General features: G+C 41.9%; 1 protein-coding gene across 8 annotated transcripts in view; it reads left to right on the top strand.

The window, feature by feature from the left end:
- Positions 1 to 13965, top strand: part of PCBP3 (poly(rC) binding protein 3) — a 315198-nt gene extending 301233 nt beyond the window's left edge. For all 8 annotated transcript variants that reach the window (XM_038748846.1, XM_038748847.1, XM_038748851.1 and 5 more), the window contains one exon: positions 13294 to 13965. In XM_038748846.1, the coding sequence (XP_038604774.1) occupies positions 13294 to 13339 (46 nt within the window). In that variant the 3' untranslated portion in view covers positions 13340 to 13965. The remainder of the gene's footprint in view (positions 1 to 13293) is intronic.
- Positions 13966 to 19342: the final 5377 nt, after the last annotated feature.

Below are 19342 nucleotides of genomic sequence, written 5' to 3' on the forward strand. Positions count from 1 at the left end.
CTTTAGTCCAACTTTGTAGGAATTCCAGCCAAAACACAAGCAAGCAAAGAAAAACAACTTGCCAAAGAGTGTGAAAGAAAGTTACCTCCCCTGTATCTATGCTGTTCTGCCTTCAGGATGATATTTTGAGGCAGGTTAATTTTTTTTTCATTTGATGTGCCTATGGTGGTTAACTGGCCTCTTGGTAGTGACAATAATAGCAGTCAAATTTATCTTCAAATGTTGTTGTTTTTTGGCAGGGGGGTGGTCATTATCTCCAGCGCTTTGAACAGTGCTTTGCACATAGTAAGCGCTTAACAAATACCATCATTATTATTATTATTATTATTATGGGCAACTATTTCATTCTAAATATTCTGCTTTTATCTCTGGAGCTGAGGTTGATTAACTTGCCCAAGGTCAGATCAATGGAAAAGTGATGATCACATTTAAGCCCCTGGGTTTTCAGACTGTTGTTTAACCTACTGATCTTCACCAACATCCATCCACTTTTGCTCCTGTGCAAATCCTCGCTAGTGATCTTCACAAAGATAGCTGCAAGAAGAGTGAACGACAGGAGGATACCCAAATAACTGCTGTATGGAGAGCAGAAATAGGGAAAACGAGGAGGGAAGAGGAAGCGCTTTAAGGACACATTAAAATGAAGCCTAAACGGAGCTGAAAACCCAGCTGATTGATGAGGGGAGACCTGCATGGTGGGCTGCCATCAAGAAGGGAGTGGCTCTTCTGGAGCAGAAGTTTCCTGTGGAAAGAGAGACATAGAGACAAAAGAGAAACCAGGGCCAGATGCTACCAATATTAAGCACAGGGACAACTTTTTTGTGCCCCAGTTTGTTGGGACGGTGAATTACATATTAGCCTTTTCTGCTATACACACACACTCACTGTCAGTGTCATCTTCTTCGAATATGAAGGACTACTGCACGTGTGTATATATATATATATATATATGTATATATATATATATATATATATATGTATATATATATATATATACATATATTTGAGAAGCAGCATGGCAGAGTGGATAGAGCACAGGCCTGTGAGTCATAAGGTCATGAAATCTAACCCCTGTCTGCCACTCATCTGCTTTGTGACCTTGGACAAGTCACTTCACTTCTCAGTACCTCAGTTACCTCATCTGTAAAATGGGGATTGAGACTGTGAGCCTCACGTGGGACAGGGACTGTGTCCAATCCAATTTGCTGGTATCCACCTCAATGCTTAGTACAGTGCCTGGCACATAGTAAGTGCTTAGTGAATACCACATAATTTTTATTATTATCATATATGTAATAATTTTATTTATAGGGTGATAGATGTATGTGATAGCAAAAATGCTGGGTATGCCAAAGATGAGCACTGATTTAGCAACTTAGGATGTCAAGTTTAATAGCAGTGTGTCACTATCCCCTCAATCAATCGATCAATGGTATTGAGCACTTATTGTGTGCAGAGCATTGTACTAAGGGCTTGGGAAAATATACTACACTGAGCTGGTAGACAGGCCCCTTGCCCACAAGGGTCCCTCGAGCACCAAGGATTTACAAATCTGGACTGGGAGCAGGTTTCCCAATTGGGATTTCTACAGAAGTTTAAGTTGAAAGCAGACCAGCTGCCTGCACAATTAATCTGTTTGGCACTGGAGAGATGGGAGGGATCTCTAAGGGAACCAGAAGGCGAAGATATGTTGGCTGCTTCCTCCACACCCACGTGTCCTCTAGTCAGAATGTTCCTGGCTGCCCTCTCTTTAGCATCCTACTGCCCTTTGTCTGTTTTCCCTTTTCCCGTCATCCACACCAAACTAAAGCTGTTAACACTCTGTTCCACTTCTGTAATAGAAGATCAGAGCAGAAAGTGGCTTCTCTACTCGAGTGGTGTTGGAACCAGAGGCTCAGTTGCAGTTGGTGGTTGAAGAAGGTACCTAAGATGGTGGAGAGATCATGGTTAGGAGAACTGAAAAGTTCCAGGAGTTTCCCCTTGCATGGCTCCAAAAATCAAATTGCGAATTCCCAGAGCACCTCTTTCCAAGGAATTCTTCGTGGTTTGCAGAGAATTGCTTGGAAATGGAGATTTAGACTTAGGAATGTAGTAATTGTAATTTTTTAGGTCCTAGCTGTGTGCAGAGCACTGTACTAAATGGAGGAGAGAATACCCAGGTGGGAATTAGATGTGATAAGCAGACAGAGAGTTCTGGCCCCCTCTTTCAAAACAATCTAGACAGGTACAAGAATTCAGTTCTCATAACAGTTCTCAAAAGCCAGAGGGTATTAACAACTCCATTTTATGGTTGGACAAAGTCAGAACTTTCATATTTTCACAGTACATCATTGTCTGAATTCCACTTAGAGATTTTGCTTTGATTATATTCCTTTGGCCTTTCTGAAGCAAACAAGGAGGTTGGTGTACAGTCACACAGATATCACTCTCTAATCTCCATCACTGAATCTTGTTGGGTACTGGTTCCAGCTTCCAGAACTATATTTCCAGAAGCGCTGAAATTTTTGGTTAGGATGCCATCTCTCCCTCCTAAGCTGTGCCAGAAGAGCTACAGGTTCTTTGACATTTGGATTTTCACTAGTCTGGTTTCACATTTGGATAGGTATGGCTTCCAGAAATATATTGTGGTTCAGAGTATTTATTCATTAATTTCAGGGACTCAATCACATTTTTCCTTCTTTCTACTCAATGGTACTACTACTCAAAATACAGAACAGTCATATTAATACTCTAAATTAATGCTTTCTGGGAATTACTCATAATGGCCACAGATGGAGTTATAGAAGAAGTTAGAATAATTTGAGGCCATTTATGGTGTGGGGTGATCCAGAAATTCCTGCACAGAAATGTTAAATGGAAACCTACTGACAATGTTAAGCATAAAATGTGGTCCATTTGTCTCAGATTTCAAATCTGAATGATTTGTTTTCATGAGGATTTGCATTTGTTTTATTGTATTTTGAAGATATTTGTTAGGCACTTAATTGTGTTGAATGCTGTTCAGAGTGCTGAGGTAGATACAAGTGAATTTGGTTGGACACAGTCTTGTCCCATCTGGAGCTCACCATAAAGGTAGGAGGGAAAACAGGAAAATTGAGGCACAGAGAGGCACAGAGAAGTTAAGTAAACTGCCCAAAGTCACACAGCAAGCATTTGGCTGAGCTGAATTAGAACCCAGGTTCTTCTGACTCCTGTGCTCTTTCCACTAGGCAATGCTGCCTCTCACCTATTATTACCCATAGTGAAAAATGTGTATATCATTGTTTTTCCACCAGTGGGGAAGGAACCAGCAAAAATGTATGGCTGAGATGATCATAATCATAATTTTTACTGGAAATTAGATTTTACCTCCAACAAGCCAAAGAATGAGAACAAACAGGGAGAACCAGACCTTCCCACTGCTTGAACTGTTTTGATACCACATTTCCTGTTTTGGGCCTTAGCAATAATTTAGAGCACTGAAGCCACGACTTACTGTAGAAAAATCTTGTTCATTTGAAATCCAGGAACCAGAGGGGAAAAAGGACTTTGCATTAACCAGGCCTGAACTATCCCACTTTTTCAAAGAAGAACAAATCATTTTCTGATCCTTATATGTTATTTTGAATATGTATTTAACAAGGTCTTACTGGGACTAGTGTCCTAAAGACCTGAAAGAGTTTTTGCATCTTTAAGAAGCTCCAGGTTAATTCCCAGGATGTAGATTGGGTCCTGGAAAAATGGGGTTTAATAAATGTAATTTGAAAAATTCTACTTTGTAGATGGCATTATTACAATTTCTGGTATACAAGTGAATGCATGGAATGGAAAAACAGGTTTAACTGGAGAAGCAAGATCACCATCATCAACAATGGCATTTATTAAGTGTGTACTGTGTGCAGAACTCTGTACTAAACACTTGGGAGAATATAGTACAACATAATTGGTAGACAGGGAAAGTGTCGGCTAATTCTGTTGTATCGAACTCTCCTAGGTGCTCTGTACAGTCCTCTGCAAATAGTAAGCACTCAGTAAATACCACTGATGGATTGATACACATGTTCTGTACCCACAGTGAGCTTACAGTCTAGAGGGGGAGACAGACATTAGTATAAATAGTTTATAAATATGATTTAGAGATATTTACATAAGTGCTGTGGGGTGGAGGGTGGGGTAGATATCAAATGCCCAAAGATTACAGTTCCAAGTACCTAGGTAACACAGAAGGGAGAGGGCTTAATTGGGAAAGGCCTCCTGGAGGAAATGTGATCTTGATAAGGCTTTGAAGGAGGAGAGAGTCGTGGTCTGGTTTATATATAGAAAAGGGAGGGATTTCCAGGCAAAGGGGGATGTGGGAAAGGGGCCAGTGGCATATAGATGAGTTTGGGGCACAGTGATGCTAAAGGAGTGAAGTGTGAGGGCTGGGCTGTAGTAGGAGATTAATGAGGTAAGGTAGGATGGGGCAAGGTGGTTGAATGCTTTAAAGCTGATGGTAAGGAGTTTCTGTTTAATGTGGAGGTGGATGGGCAACCACTGGAGGTTCTTGAGGTGTGGGGAGATGTGAACTTTTTTTTTTTTTTTTTAGAAAAACCATGTGTTCAGTAGAGTGAAGTGTGGACTGGATTGGAGTGGGGAGAGACAGGAGGCAGGGAAATCAGTGAGAAGGGCGATACAGTAATAATAATAATGATGGCATTTATTAAGCGCTAACTATGTGCAAAGCACTGTTCTAAGCGCTGGGGAGGTTACAAGGTGATCAGGTTGTCCCACGTGGGGCTCATAGTCTTCATCCCCATTTTACAGATGAGGGAACTGAGGCACAGAGAAGTTAAGTGACTTGCCCAAAGTCACACAGCTGACAATTGGAGGAGTTGGGATTTGAACCCGTGACCTCTGACTCCAAAGCCCGTGCTCTTTCCACTGAGCCACGCTGCTTCTAGTCCAGGTGCAGTAGTCAAGATGGGTTAAGGTAAATGCCTGGATCAGCATAGCAGCAGTTTGGATGGAGAGGAATGGGCAGATTTTAGCAATATTGATAAATTATGTGTTATAATAATAATGATGGCATTTGTTAAGCACTTACTATGTGCAAAGCACTGTTCTAAGCTCTGGGGAGGATACAAGGTGATCAGGTTGTCCCACTTGGGGCTCACAGTCTTAATCCCCATTTTACAGATGAGGTAACTGAGGCCCAGAGAAGTTAAGTGACTTGCCCAAAGTCACACAGCTGACAATTGGCGGAGCTGGGATTTGAACCCATGACCTCTGACTCCAAAGCCCGTGGTGTTTCCATTGAGCCGCGCTGTTATGATGAGATTGTCTAGTAATTGGAATCATTAATTATTTTGATGGTGCTTATATGTCTAGAAAAGCCCAAATGATCATCTTAGTGTGCTATTGTAGGCTGCGCCAACCAATTGGATATCAAATCTTTACTGGGTCATCAAGTCAACGGAATGTTCTGTTTTCTTCTCCACAACCAGTTTCATTGTGTAAAGTATTGAAGGATCTTGCTGTCAAAGCATTGAACTGAGGAAATCAGTCATGGTTTAAAGGATTTGGGAATGCTGAATCTAGGGAAGAGAAAGCTAAAGGATGATTGGATAATGATTTTCAGATATACAAAGGGATTTAATCCAGAGGTTAATAGCCAACTGATTTTAGTCTCCACTGAGGGAGGATAAAAAAAGAAATGGGATTTGACTGCATTGTAGATGATTCAAGTTACATAAAAGAAGAATCTCCTGACTTTGATTGCTAAACAATGGAATCATTTACCAGGTGATACTATGGGTTATCTGACTCCCGAGCCCATGCTCTTTCCACTAAGCCATGCTGCTTTAAACTCATCATAAAATGGGAAGGGATCTCAACAGGGCTTCCCAGGGCAACTCCCTACTTTTCAGCCAGGAGAATGACCACAGATCACTTAGGGCCGGTCATTGTTTTCTCCTCTAAAGTCACTTAGGGCCCGTGATTGCTTCCCTTATATGAAAGAAATCCATGATTAGAATCTCCACAACTTCCTCTAATGGCTTGTTCATTCATTCATTCATTTAATCGTATTTATTGAGCGCTTACTGTGTGCAGAGCACTATTCTAGTACATCTCCTGTCAAACTTTCTCCTAACAAACCAATTTTGCTTCTTTACCTGCTCTGTAAAAAAAAAAAATAGACAGGTTTAAATCCCACCTATATACTCTTTCCCAGTGCTTAGTATAGTACTTTGCACAAGGTAAGCGCTTAGTAAGTTCTGTTACTATTTCTGATAATAAGCAACCCCTTATAAAAACTATTTCTGTTCAAGAAGGAAGATAATTGAAGCAGCATAGTGTAGTGAATAGAGCACAGGCGTGGAGTCAGAAGGTCATGGGTTCTAATCCTGATCCGCCAACCATCTGCTGGGTGATCTTGGGCAAGTCGTTTAACTTCTCTGTGCCTCTGTTACCTCATCTGTAAAAAATGGGGATTAAGAGTTTGAGCCCAGTGTGAGATAGTGTCTGTGTCCAATCTGATTAACTTGTATCTACTCCAGTGCTTGGCACATAGTAAGTGCTTAACAGCTTAGAACAGTGCTTGGCACATAGTAAGCGCTTAACAAGTATCATAATTGGAGAAGCAGCATGGCTCAGTGGAAAGAGCTTGGGAGTCAGAGGTCATGGGTTCAAATCCCAGCTCTGCCGTCAGCTGTGTGACTTTGGGCAAGTCACTTAACTTCTCCGTACCTCAGTTCCCTCATCTGTGAAATGGAGATTAAGACTGTGAGCCCCCCCATGGGACAACCTGATCACCTGGTCACCTCCCCAGTGCTTAGAACAGTGCTTTGCACATAGTAAGCACTTAATAAATGTCATTATTATTATTGTTACCTTTATACCCCAATTCCTCCTGAGGCCTACTTTCCACACCTTTAAACATTTCCAAAACACTTCAATTGAACTTCTCCAATTTATCCATCACCTTTTCAGAGTCCGGAATTCCAGGATATAATAAGGCCTTAAGGAATTGAGCTCATTAACAATGATGCAGTTCCTGGATACTCTGCTGGCTGCAAGAGGAGCTCTGACCCCCTCCCCGTGTGATGGGAGAACAACTGCTCCTTGGCCTCTTCTTTCCCCGATCCGGAGGAGGAGTGGGGGGTGTAATCGGCAGGGATAATGACCAGAATCGAGTGATTTCAGTCCCAAAGCTATTGACTAAATGCTTACAGCTGTTTCTGAAGGCGATGTCCTTTTTCTTGGACTTCAAACAAATCATGGGCTGAGGAAATAAGATAGTTCCAAATTTGAGGCCCTTTGGTTGAGAAAGCCTGTCTTCCAGTTCTCGTAAATGTAATCCTAGGAACGAGCAGCTGTTTGAATTGGCAGAGAGGAGAAATTAAGGTAGAGAGCACAGGGTCTCTAGCCAACTGAGGGTCTTGAAAATGATGATAGTAATAGCAGTTATGGTATTAAGAGCTTGCTTTGTGTCAAGCACTGTAAGCCAGTTGTTGGGTAGGGATTATCTCTATTTGTTGCCAAATTGTACTTTCCAAGTGCTTAGTGCAGTGCTCTGCACACAGTAAGCGCTCAATAAATATGATTGATTGAATGAATGAAATGAATGAATGGTCTAAGCCCTGTGGCAGATACAAGCTAATGAAGGCAGATACAGTCCCTATCTCACACAAGGCTCACATTCTAAGTAGGAGGGAGAACAGGTATTGAACCTCCATTTTGCAGATGAGGAAACTGAGGTACAGAGAAATTAAGCGACTTGCCCAAGCTCACAATATAGGCAAGAAGTAGAGTCAGGATTAGAACCCAAGTCCTCTGGTTTCCAAGCCTGTACTTCTTCTTCCACTAGGCCACACTGCGGTTGTAGGATTTGAAGTTGGATAAGGTGAAAAATAAAGGTTTGAAGTTAGATAAAACTCCCACTGGGATCTAGTCTGCTCAGCAACTAGGTGGTTGTTTATTGCCTGGTCTTGGAGTAACCAGAGTTTTTTTTGCACTAATCCCCCACTCACATATGTTTCGTGAGTCCATTAACAATTTGGTTGTGTCGATGACATATGCATCATAAAATCAGAGCAGTGAAAGGACTTCACTAGGTCATTTAGCTTTTAAGCACACAATAGGTCTAATTCTTCTCCATGTTCTGCAAATTCCCATCAGAGTGCTCTGTAAAGTGTAAGCACTCAATTTATTGTTTTTGAATATGATCCAACTCCACCTCACTACTCTACTACAACCCAGTCTGCACACTTTGCTCCTCTAATGCCAACCTACTCACTGTTCCTCGATCTTGTCTAGCTTACCACTGACCTCTCTCCCACGTCCTGCTTCTAGCCTAGAACATCTTCCTTTTTCATAAACGACAATTACTCTCCCCACCTTCAAAACCTTATTGAAGGCACATCCCTAAGAGGCCTTTCCTGACTCAGCCCTCATTTCCTCTTTTGTATTTTTTCACTCCCTTCTGTATCACCCTGACTTGCTCCCTTTATTCACATCCCCCGGTCAGCCTCAAAGCACTTATGTACATATCTGTAATTTATTTATTTATATTAATGCCTGTCTCCTTTTCAAGACTGTGAGGGCATTGTGGAATGTGTGTGTTATATTGTTGTGTTATACTCTCCCAAGTGCTTAGCACAGTGCCCTGCACACAGTAAGCACTCAATAAATATGATTGATTGATGATCATACCAAATGCATCCTAAGCATTGAATATTTATCCATTTTAAAGGCAACTGCAGAAAATGCTTTAGCACATTTTAAAGGCAACTACAGAAGATGCTTTAACAATAATAATAATAATAATAATGGCATTTAAGTGCTTACTATGTGCCAAGCACTGTTCTAAGCACTGGGGGGCTACAAGGTAATCAGGTTGTCCCACATGGGGCTCACAGTCTGACCCCATTTTACAGATGAGGTAACTGAGGCACAGAGAAGTTAAGTGACTTGCCCAAAGTCACACAGCTGACAAGTGGCAGAGCTGGTACTAGAACCCATGACCTCTGACTCCTAAGCCTGTGCTCTTTCCAGTGAGCCACGCTGCTTCTTAGCTGCTTTAGCATCCATTAAAACCATCTGTCAAAACAGGCTCCATGAGGACAGGGAATATGTGTTTTGCTTCTATTATATTCTCCCAAATGCTCATGTAGTGCACTCTTTCAGTATTCATAAAATTAAAGTATTTATATATATATATATATATATGTGATATGCATGTATGCATATACTACTATATACACATATATATGCTTAATATATACATATATTTACCCTAACTTTTTGTATGAATCACAGCCCATATATAGTTTTGCAAAAATTGTGTGTTTTCACTTTGTATTTTGACTAACATTGGTAGGAATTAGAGATCATTTTTCAGCAAGCACGAGCCTGTTTGGGTTCTGCGTACAGGGTTACCAGAAAAAAAACCAACTGCCTGTGCATATAAGTGTTCTGTTGGAACTATACATTTTACAGCACAAGTTTTCTTTGAAATGTGAGATTTTGAGAAGACGACCCTTAAGTTGTAAGTGAACTGGATGTGTAAGCTATTAGGATATAGTCTACTTGTTATAGTGATAATATTTCTTAAAGTGTTGAAAGGTAGTCCATCTAAAAGTAGGAGCAGAGGTCATTTGAACTCTTGATAGCCCTTTCAGTCCAAGGATTCCTTTATGTAAATAATTGATATTTATGAAGCTTGCATTATGTGCCAAGCCCTGTACTAAGTGCTGGATTTGATACAATATAAGCAGGCCTGAAAGACCCTTGGAAATGTTTAGAGTCCATCTCTCCAACCCTAACCTAGGCTGAATTTACAGTAATGTTAGAAGGCTCAAATAAGACTAGCTACTAATGATATTTTCAATATCTTTAAAGTAATTTAGTTACTTTACAATGTCTTGGGCACTCTGGAATACTATTATTACCAGACAAACATATCCTCTTGGGTTTTAGTAACAACTACCACACAAACCCTTCCTGAAAATTCTGTCCCCCCACAAAGATTCCCCAGAATGCCTGAAAAATGTCCAGGTGCCTAATCCAAAGAATATAGTTCAAGGAAATAAATAAGCAAAATGTAGAAAATCCTAATTGTAAAAAAAATGCCTTCTCTGAATCTCCGTATGAAGAAAGGTCTATGATTTGTAATCAGCAAGTCGTAGAATTGTCAGTTCTTCTAAATAGTTGTTCAGTATACTATTTTTCAGAACATTTTCTTGTCCATTTAATTCCAATGGGAGAGTCTCGTCCATGTAGCATGAATGTTAAAAAAAAAAAGTAGGTGGTTCAAAATGGTGGAACAGTCAGACACTTTTTGATAGGGGAGTTGAAGTGCTGATCTCCACTTAGTTCACTTTTAACTCTGTCTTTGTAGATTTTTGCCATCTTCTTGAGGTATTTCTCTAAAACGTTTGAGGTCCCTTCTCTTTTCTCTTGCTTAAAGGAGCAGCTTAACAGTAGGTACACCAACACTGGAAACATTTTTCTTCCTGCCCCAGTATTTGTTTGGACCCAGTGATCTTCAGTCAAATCAGTAGTATTTTTTGAATGCTTACTCTATGCTGATCTCTGTACTAAGTGCTTGGAATCAACCAATCGATCATATTTATTGAGAGTGCAGAGCAGTGTAAGTACTAAGCACTTGGGAGACTATAACGGAGTTGGTAGACAAGTTCTCTGCCCACAGTGAGTTTACAGTCTAGAGAAGACTAGATCCCTGTCTTCAAGGAGCTTGCAGTATAGCATGGATCTTTTTTTTTTTTGTTATCTGGTCAGGCTAGCATGCTTGAGAGCTGAAGCAGTCAAGATCCTGTCTTGGAACATGTTGCTTCCACAACCTGAACTTCCTTGCATTGTTTTCCTAAATCTGTTGAGGCAGTGGGTGGTTTTCTTTTTACGAGCAGGCAACCCAGTGCATAGGACAAAAGCAGTATTTCAAGCAAAATGGAAGCTTCATTGGCCTTATTTTAAAAGACCTCAGATGAAACTCGATTCAAGGACAGCATTTAGCTCAGAATTTTTGATGGGGAAATATTGCTGTTTGCAGAGTTGGGCCCAGGTCATTTTGTGGATCTCGTAGAGCCTTGAGTGTGAGCTGCATAGTTGGAAGGAGGGGTAGGACTCAAAGGCATCTTATCCCCTTTGTCTCCTTTGTGCAAATCCTGTGCCTCAGTGTCATTGTCAAGGATATTTCCTGAGCAATGGGTAATAGGAAAGTCAGAGGGCAGCCAGGGTTTGGGGTGGGAAGATGAGGAATTCTGTTTTGGACTTGTTAAGTTTGAGGATGTGGTGGGATATCCAAGTAGAGATGTCTTAGAGGCAGCATGAAATGTGACACTGGAAAAATGGTGAGAAGTCAGGGTGGAAGAGAAATTTGGGCATCATCTGTGTAGAGATGATAGTTGAAGCTGTGAGAGAGAATGAGTTCTCCAAAAGAATGGGTGAAGATGTAGAACAGGAGATCCAGAAGAGCCCTGAGGGACTGTCACAGTTAGGGGATGGGAGTCAGAGGACGAACCAGTGAAATACACTGAGAAGGAGCAGCCAGAGAGGTAGGAGAACTAAGAGAAGACAGTGTCAACGAAGCCAAGGTTATATAGTGTTTCCAGGAGAAGGAGGTAGTTCACGGTTTTGAAAGCAGCTGAGAGGTCAAGGAGGATTAGAATGAAGTAGATACCATTGGATTTGACCAGAAAGAATGTTATTAGTGACTTTAGAAAGAACAATTTCTCTGGAGTGGAGGTGGCAGAAGCCAGATTGCAAGGGATAAAGGAGATAATCAGAAGAGAGGATGTGAAAACAGCAGGTATAAACAACTCACTCAAAGAGTTTGGAAAGGAATGGTAGGAAGGAGAAGGGACGATAACTGAAGGGAATCATGGGGACAAAGGAGGCTTTTTTTAGGCTGAGGAGACATAGCATGTTTGAAAGCAGTGGAATAGGAACTATTGGAGGTTGAGCTGTTGAAGATGGCTGTCAGGGAAGGAAGAAGGGAGGAGGCAAAGCTTTCAAGGTGGGAAGGGATGGGGTTGGCAGTGCAAGTTAAGGGAGTAGATTTTAAGAGGAAGCAGAGATCGCATCTTGTGATATTTATGGGAAAGATGGGAGAGTTGAAGTTAGAAGGGAATGAGACTGCAGAGGAACAAGGGAGATTTTAGTGAGATCATGCCTGATAGTTTCAATTTTATTGATGAAATAGGTGGCCAGGTCATTAGGGACAAGAGATGGGGAAAGCGAGGGTACAGAGGGTTTGAGCAGGGTGTTAAAAATTTGAAACAGCTGGTGGAGGCGAGGGGCATGGAAGTCAATAAGACTGGAAAAGTATTGTTGCTGGGGTGGAGCATTTAAAGGAAAGAGAAGTGGGCTATCTAGCAGCAGGAAAAGAAACATAGCATAGTGGATAGAGCACAGGCCTGAGAGTCAGGCAGTCATGGGTTCTAATCCCACCTCCACCACTTGTCTGCTGTGTGACCTTAGGGAAGTCATGTCACTTCTCTGGGCCTTAGTTACCTCATCTATTAAATGGGAATTGAGACAGTGAGCCCCATGTGGGACAGGGACTGTGTCCAACCCGATTTTCTTGGATCCCCCCTAGTGCTTAATACAGTACCTGGCACATATTAAGCATTTAACAAATAACTCAATCATTATTATTATTATTACTACACAAATTGGGGATAAAGGTGCCAAAAGATTAACAGCAGAGCTGACCTGTCATCTGGAGCTTCTGGGGAAAGGGTCTGGAGGCCTAGCTGAGGAAGGCACTGAACAGCAAAGTTGAAATACATTTGAGCTCCAGAAGAAGGATAAACCTCATATGATGCGGACCTGTTGCAGACTGGGAAAAATGAGTGAACACTCCTGGCTTGGCAGAAGACCTGGAGGAGGGAATAGGTAACAAAGGAAAATGGGACTAAGACATGATTAATCAATCAGTGATATTTATTGAAGAATAGTTAATGCATTGGGATTCTAGTCGAATATACTGGGGCAGGGAACATCTCTACCAGTTCTGTTGCATTGTACTCACCCAAGCACTTAGTACAGTGCCCTGCATGCAGTAAGGACTCAATAATTACCATTGATTAATCAATACCCTGCACACAATTCTAGTTTTAGGAGTCAAAGCCTCTCTTTCGTTCTTTTGAGAGTTTTATTTTCCATCTCTATACCCCAGGTAAAGTCTATCAAACATTCTGAGTGAAAGTGTAAATGTGAGAATTTCAGCTGGCAGAAAGTTATGACAAGGACTCTCCAGTGAGACCCAACTCTTTTAATCTGTGGGAATATTGTTTGTTCTTTTCATTGTAGTTCTGTGGATCCAGAACCCTATGTGAGAAATACATTCACTGCATGATGGGGGCATCACAAGCAACAAATGCTACCAACTCACTGAATACAAATTATTTCTAAAGGAGAAGAGGACATGAAGAGGAATCCACCTTGTCTCTAAAAGGGAACTTAACTTTTCACTCTCTTTATCTGGATAGGGGAAATGACTCCATCATTAGATTTATTCATTAAATGCTTTGCTGTATAGGATCAAACCAGAATTGACTCCCAATATATGGAATGGGGAGATCATCATCTTTGACCTAATTTGAAGTGCAACTTGCGACCTATTTAGTGAGCAAAGTCTTGAGTTTTTTTCTGCTGGCTCTTAATGCATTTCATTGTGCTGACATAGCGTCATCTTTTCTCATTTTTCATTTCAGTCGTTATTCTGGTTTAGTTGTTTGCCTGTCTATACTCCCAAGTAGCTGGCCAGCACCTGTACTCTTTTGCCCTGTAGAATAAGAAAGCTCCCAGTGAAGCAAAGTGACTCTCTGTGAATAGATTTGTGTTACCGATCTGTGCAGTGATGTGTATTTTATTATTGCATCTCATGATTGCTCTCCCATATTGTATTTTACTAACTGTATCTGCATATTGGTGAAAATGTATTTAAAATGTAATTATTAAAGTTTCTTGGTGTGCAGCATAGATGAGTAAAGATAATTTAGCTTAAATTCTTGCTGCTACGTTCATATCTTTTCCCTTAATATCTCGAGGTTCACAAATCAGTTAAAAATCAAACTCAGAAAATCAGAAAAGCACCTATTTCCTTCCAAGAGAGACCCAAGGAGAGAAGTGCTATACAGTTAAATATAGCTATTTTGAAACTCCTTACCTGCCTTCTTTAGACTAACACAATTTAATTCTGTTTTCTTGTACTCTCCCGAATTCTGTGTATAGTGCTGTGCACAAAGTAGGCGCTCGATAAATACCACTAGTTGACTGATTGATGAACTTTCTTCATAGCACATATTTTCCATTTCCTTAATCACTTTTCCCCCTTCTGTTTTAAAGTGTGGTGACTGAAATAACTCAAAACCTGGGTAAGAATCTGACCAAGGCAAAGTGCAGCAAAAAAGATTATTTCATTCATTCATTCATTCATTCAATTGTATTTATTGAGCGCTTACTGTGTGCAGAGCACTGTACTAAGCGCTTGGGAAGTACAAGTCGGCAACATATAGAGACAGTCCCTACCCAACAACGGGCTCACAGTCTAGAAGGGGGAGACAGACAACAACAAGCGCTTACTATGTGTCACACACTGTATTAAGCGCTGGGGTGGATACAAGCAAATCGGGTTGGACTCAGTCCCTGTCCCACAGGGGGCTCACAGACCTACTTCTGTTTGCACATCTCAGGACTGACAGGGAGCCCGTTGTTGGGTAGGGACCGTCTCTTTAATAATAAATAATAATGATGGCATTTATTAAGTGCTTACTATGTGCACAACACTGTTCTAAGCGCTGGGGAGGTTACAACATGATCAGGTTGTCCCACAGGGGGCTCACAGTCTTAATCCCCATTTTACAGATGAGGTAACTGAAGCACAGAGAAGTTAAGTGACTTGCCCAAAGTCACACAGCTGACAATTGGCGGAGCCGGGATTTGAACCCATGACCTCTGACTCCAAAGCCCGGGCTCTTTCCACTGAGCCACGCTGCTTCTCTATATGTTGCCGATTCGTACTTCCCAAGTGCTTAGTACACTGCTCTGCACACAGTAAGCACTCTATAAATACGATTGATTAAGTTAATGAATGAATCACTGGGAAGGCTTTTTCATCACATATTGCACTGCTTTGGTGTCGTTGACTGTCCCGATGCAGGATTGTGTGTGTGAATGTGGATTGGCGATGGTCACATAAGAAGAGAAGATGGATTTTAAAGAAACAGGTGGATCCCCAAATGGGACACGGACCCAGTTAAGCCCCCTGTTAATTAACATGCGAGATTCTCTTTAAGGCCAGTCCTGAATCCGGAGACTGGCAGTTCCCCTGCCCTCCCCAGCAGGAGCTGAAAATCATCGGGGAGTTAAGGACACAGTATCAGGAGAAAGAGCTTTTCCCCTTAAGACCCAGGCCTGAGGGCTGGCCGAGGAACTTTGGAGCTGAGGTACAATGTGGGAAAGACAGTATTGTGATCCCTTAGGATTTAATAGGGGACAACCAGATTTGGATGCCTGGAGCTCATCATGACCCAGAAATGGGAGAAAGGCAGTGTGACCTTGTGGACTGAGGACAGGCCTAGGAGTCAGAAGAACCCATGTTCTAATTCCAGCTCTGCTGCTTGTCTGCTGTATGACCTTGGGCAAGTCACGTAACTTCTCTGTGTCTCAGTTCCCTCATCTGCAAAATGGGGATTAAGACCATGTGGGACAGGGACTGTGTCCAACCTGATTAGCTTGGATCTACCCCAGTACTTAGTTCAGTGTCTGGCACGTAGTAAGCGCTTAAAAAATGCCATTAAAAAAAACAAAACCTGAGACCACAATGAGCAGAAGATTCAAGGTATGAGTGCTGAGTGTGCATATGACAGAGGGAGAATGTGGATAAAACGTGGGAGGTTGAGGGGCTTCTGGTCCCTTCTCTGCCAGTTGTTGCTCAGGACCTCAGGGACATTGAATGGGATATTCTGCAAGGTAATTCCTCATTTTCTTTACCGTGAGGTTCACTGGTTGGCAAATGAACCTTACTGAAGCCCGACTGTGACAACTGCTTAGTAAATTTGAGTATTGGGGTCACCACTTGTTGGGGAGGCTTTCAAATGTAGTTGAAAGGTGTCCAAGAGGACAGTCAGTCAATCAATCAATTGTATTTATTGAGTGCTCGGTGAGGAGCATTGTACTAAGCCCTTTGGAACATACGAGGTAGGCATGATTCCTGCTAACAAGGAGCTTACGGTCTACAGGGTGGAGATTAGACTTTAAAATAAATACAGTAAAGCCAAAATAATCCACTTCCGTGATAAATGCAGCTGCCTAGTTGTTTGGGGATTATCTAACTCTTCTTTGCAAGTATGTCATATGAAAAGTGGGCCATTTTGTTATACTGTCCTTACCTTTTTTAATATTCTAACCTTTTCAATCACTTGGTGGCATTTACTGAGTACTTACTATGTGCAGAACAGTGTGCGAAGCACTTGAGAGACTATAATGCAACAGAATTAGCAGATATGTTCCCTGCCCATAACAAGTTAACAGTCTAGTATAATAATTCCTGTATTTCCAGGATAATAGAATAATGATGGCATTTATTAAGTGCTCACTATGTGCAAAGCATTGTTCTATGCACTGGGAAGGTTGCAAGGTGATCAGGTTATCCCACGAGGGGCTCACAGTCTTAATCCCCATTTTTACAAATGAGGTAACTGAGGCACAGAGAAGTTAAGTGACTTGCCCAAAGCCACACAGCTGACAATTGGCAGAGCCGGGATTTGAACCCATAACCTCCGACTCCAAAGCCCATGCTCTTTCCACTGAGCCACTCAGTGGCTGCTTCTCATGATGAATGAAGACTAATGAATGATGGCTCACAACCTAAGTAGGAAGGAGTACAGGTATCAAATCCCCATTTTACAGTTGAGAAAACTAAGGCACAGAGGAGTTAAGTGACTTGCCTAAGGCCACAGGCAGGTAGGAGACAGAGCTGGAAGTAGAACCCAGGTTTTCTGATTCCCAGGCTCTGGCTCTTTCCACTAGGCCATGCTGCTTCAGTCTTTAAATATAGTTTACCAGGCATTAGTGAATGAAAGCTTGAATTTGATTGAACACCCTGAATCAGTCCCTCTCTCTCCTGGCTGGTTTGAGTGATGTTCATTTCCTTTCTGCCTCCTCACCACTTCCCCAACCTTCTTTTCTCCAGCAGAGCTAAATTATAATGGATGGAACAGAGCCCTTGTAAAAGTGATAACCACTTGTTTTTTTAGAAGTCAACTGGAAGTTAGTCAACACAGGAAAATTCTGAGTCTCCCAGCTTGTTCAGTAAGTAAATACTTCTCTGTCGAGGAACTCTATGAGGCAGGAGTCTGCAGCCTTCAAGTAGAGAGCAGTCTTATTTAATAAAACCTCTGAACCATTGGTGAGCAAAGAGCCAATTAGAAAATTCAAATAGAAGAAGAGATGAGAGGAGAGGAGGAAAGGAAATGTGGGCAAAAGACAGAAAGAGAGACAGAGACAGAGAAAGAACAAATTTTCATTTGGGAAGTTGGAAGGGTGAGGACCTAAGTGGCAAAGCATTGTGCTTCCTTCTCCTCCTCTTGTTCCACCTTCTCCTGTACCTCCTCCCTGTCCTCCTGGACTGGCTCGGGTTGCGGGGGTGAATCTTCCTCATCATCAATCATATTTATTGAGCGCTTACTGTGTGCAGAGCACTGTACTAAGCGCTTGGGAGTACAAGTTGGCAACATATAGAGACAGTCCCTACCCAATAGTGGGCTCACAGTCTAAAAGGGGGAGACAGAGAGCAAAACCAAACATACCAAGAAAATATATGTACAAGTAAAATAAACAAATAAATAAATAGAGAAATAAATATGTACAAACATATATATATATATATATATATATATATATACACAGGTGACAGAGAACACAGCACAGGACTCCTCCTGCCCACAGCATACAATGCAGCTCCATGGTGCCGGAGCCTGCTATGGGGCTCTTCTCTCCCCTCTTCACGTATAGCTCACTTTGGCCATGCCAGATCACAGCACTTTCTGCCCCTGCACTTCCTTGCCTGGCATGCAACTAGCCGCTACTGTCATTTTTGTGAGCTGTGCCCATTAAGGAATTGAGCATTTTCTTCCCTGCCCGGCTCTGCTGACCCACCTCGGCACGGCTGCTCTTTACCAAGGTATTTGGGGCAGAAGGGTGAGAGCTGCTCCAGTTTGCCCTGCCATCCAGTGCCATCCCCAGCTAAGCCACATCCTGCTGGCCGAGGCCAAGGAATTGGAGCCACCACTTAACTCCCCTCCTTAGCAGCTTTTCAGCTCAAAGGGGTAGAGCATGTAAGCTACTTCCTGTCCAGAAAACAGGGAGGAAGAATTAGTGGCCTTGCCCTGCCTGTGCTGAGTCAACCCATAAAGTTGGCTCTTATGCTGGAGAGCCACATCTGCTTTCATGAAGCATCACACGTGACTTGAGAGCCATAGGTGCCCGCCCGCCTTGCTCTTGTGGGAATTGTGCCGGAGCTCACAGTGTAAATGGTAGAACGAAGAGTGGGACCTTTAATTATACATCCAAAGGACAAATTCAGGACACTTTTAAAATAAAAGTTTCAATACGGCCTCCTTGATTTCGAATTGGCCTCAAAGTTTCACGTCATTGGAGTTCTCAGCTCCTGAATGAGGACTACAGAAGGATCTGCATTTTAAGAATGTTTTCCTACATATATTCCCTCCTCTTAATAATAATAATTCCCTCCGGACAATAATGTTTCTAATGGTATTTGTTAAGCGCTTATTATTTGTCTAATTGTTCTAATGCACTGGGGTAGATCTGAGTGAATTAGGTTGGACACAGTCCCTGTCCCGCATGGGGCTCACACTCTGAGAGAGAGAACTGGAACAGAGAAGTTAAGTGATTCGCCCAGGGTTAAACAGAAAGCATTTGGCAAAGTCGGGATTAGAACCCAGGTCCTTTGAGTCCTAGACCCATGCTCTTTCCACTAGGCCAAGCTGCTGTTTAAGCCATTTACATTCTCTGACTAGGAATAGTTCAAAAAAAGTCCTGTTAAATATTAATATCCTGGTAAGAACTGGCAGGTTAACATTTCCCTTCTGAGTAGAACTTCACTTGAGGTAATTTAGCATTTATTGGGAGTGTGGAGATGAGAGGGATCTCTATTTTAGAGTATAAATGAAGGAAGGTAGCTTTAAAAACTTGCATAAATGAATGAATGAATGAATAAAGGCAGCAAAATGATTATACCATCCTTGTCAACCCTCCTCTCATTCATAGTCATTGAGTGCTGTGTGCAGAGCACTGTATTAAGTGATTGAATGCAATAAAGTAGGTGCAGTCACTG

This window comes from Tachyglossus aculeatus, chromosome 7, assembly GCF_015852505.1.
Source record: "Tachyglossus aculeatus isolate mTacAcu1 chromosome 7, mTacAcu1.pri, whole genome shotgun sequence".
Lineage (NCBI taxonomy): Eukaryota > Metazoa > Chordata > Mammalia > Monotremata > Tachyglossidae > Tachyglossus > Tachyglossus aculeatus.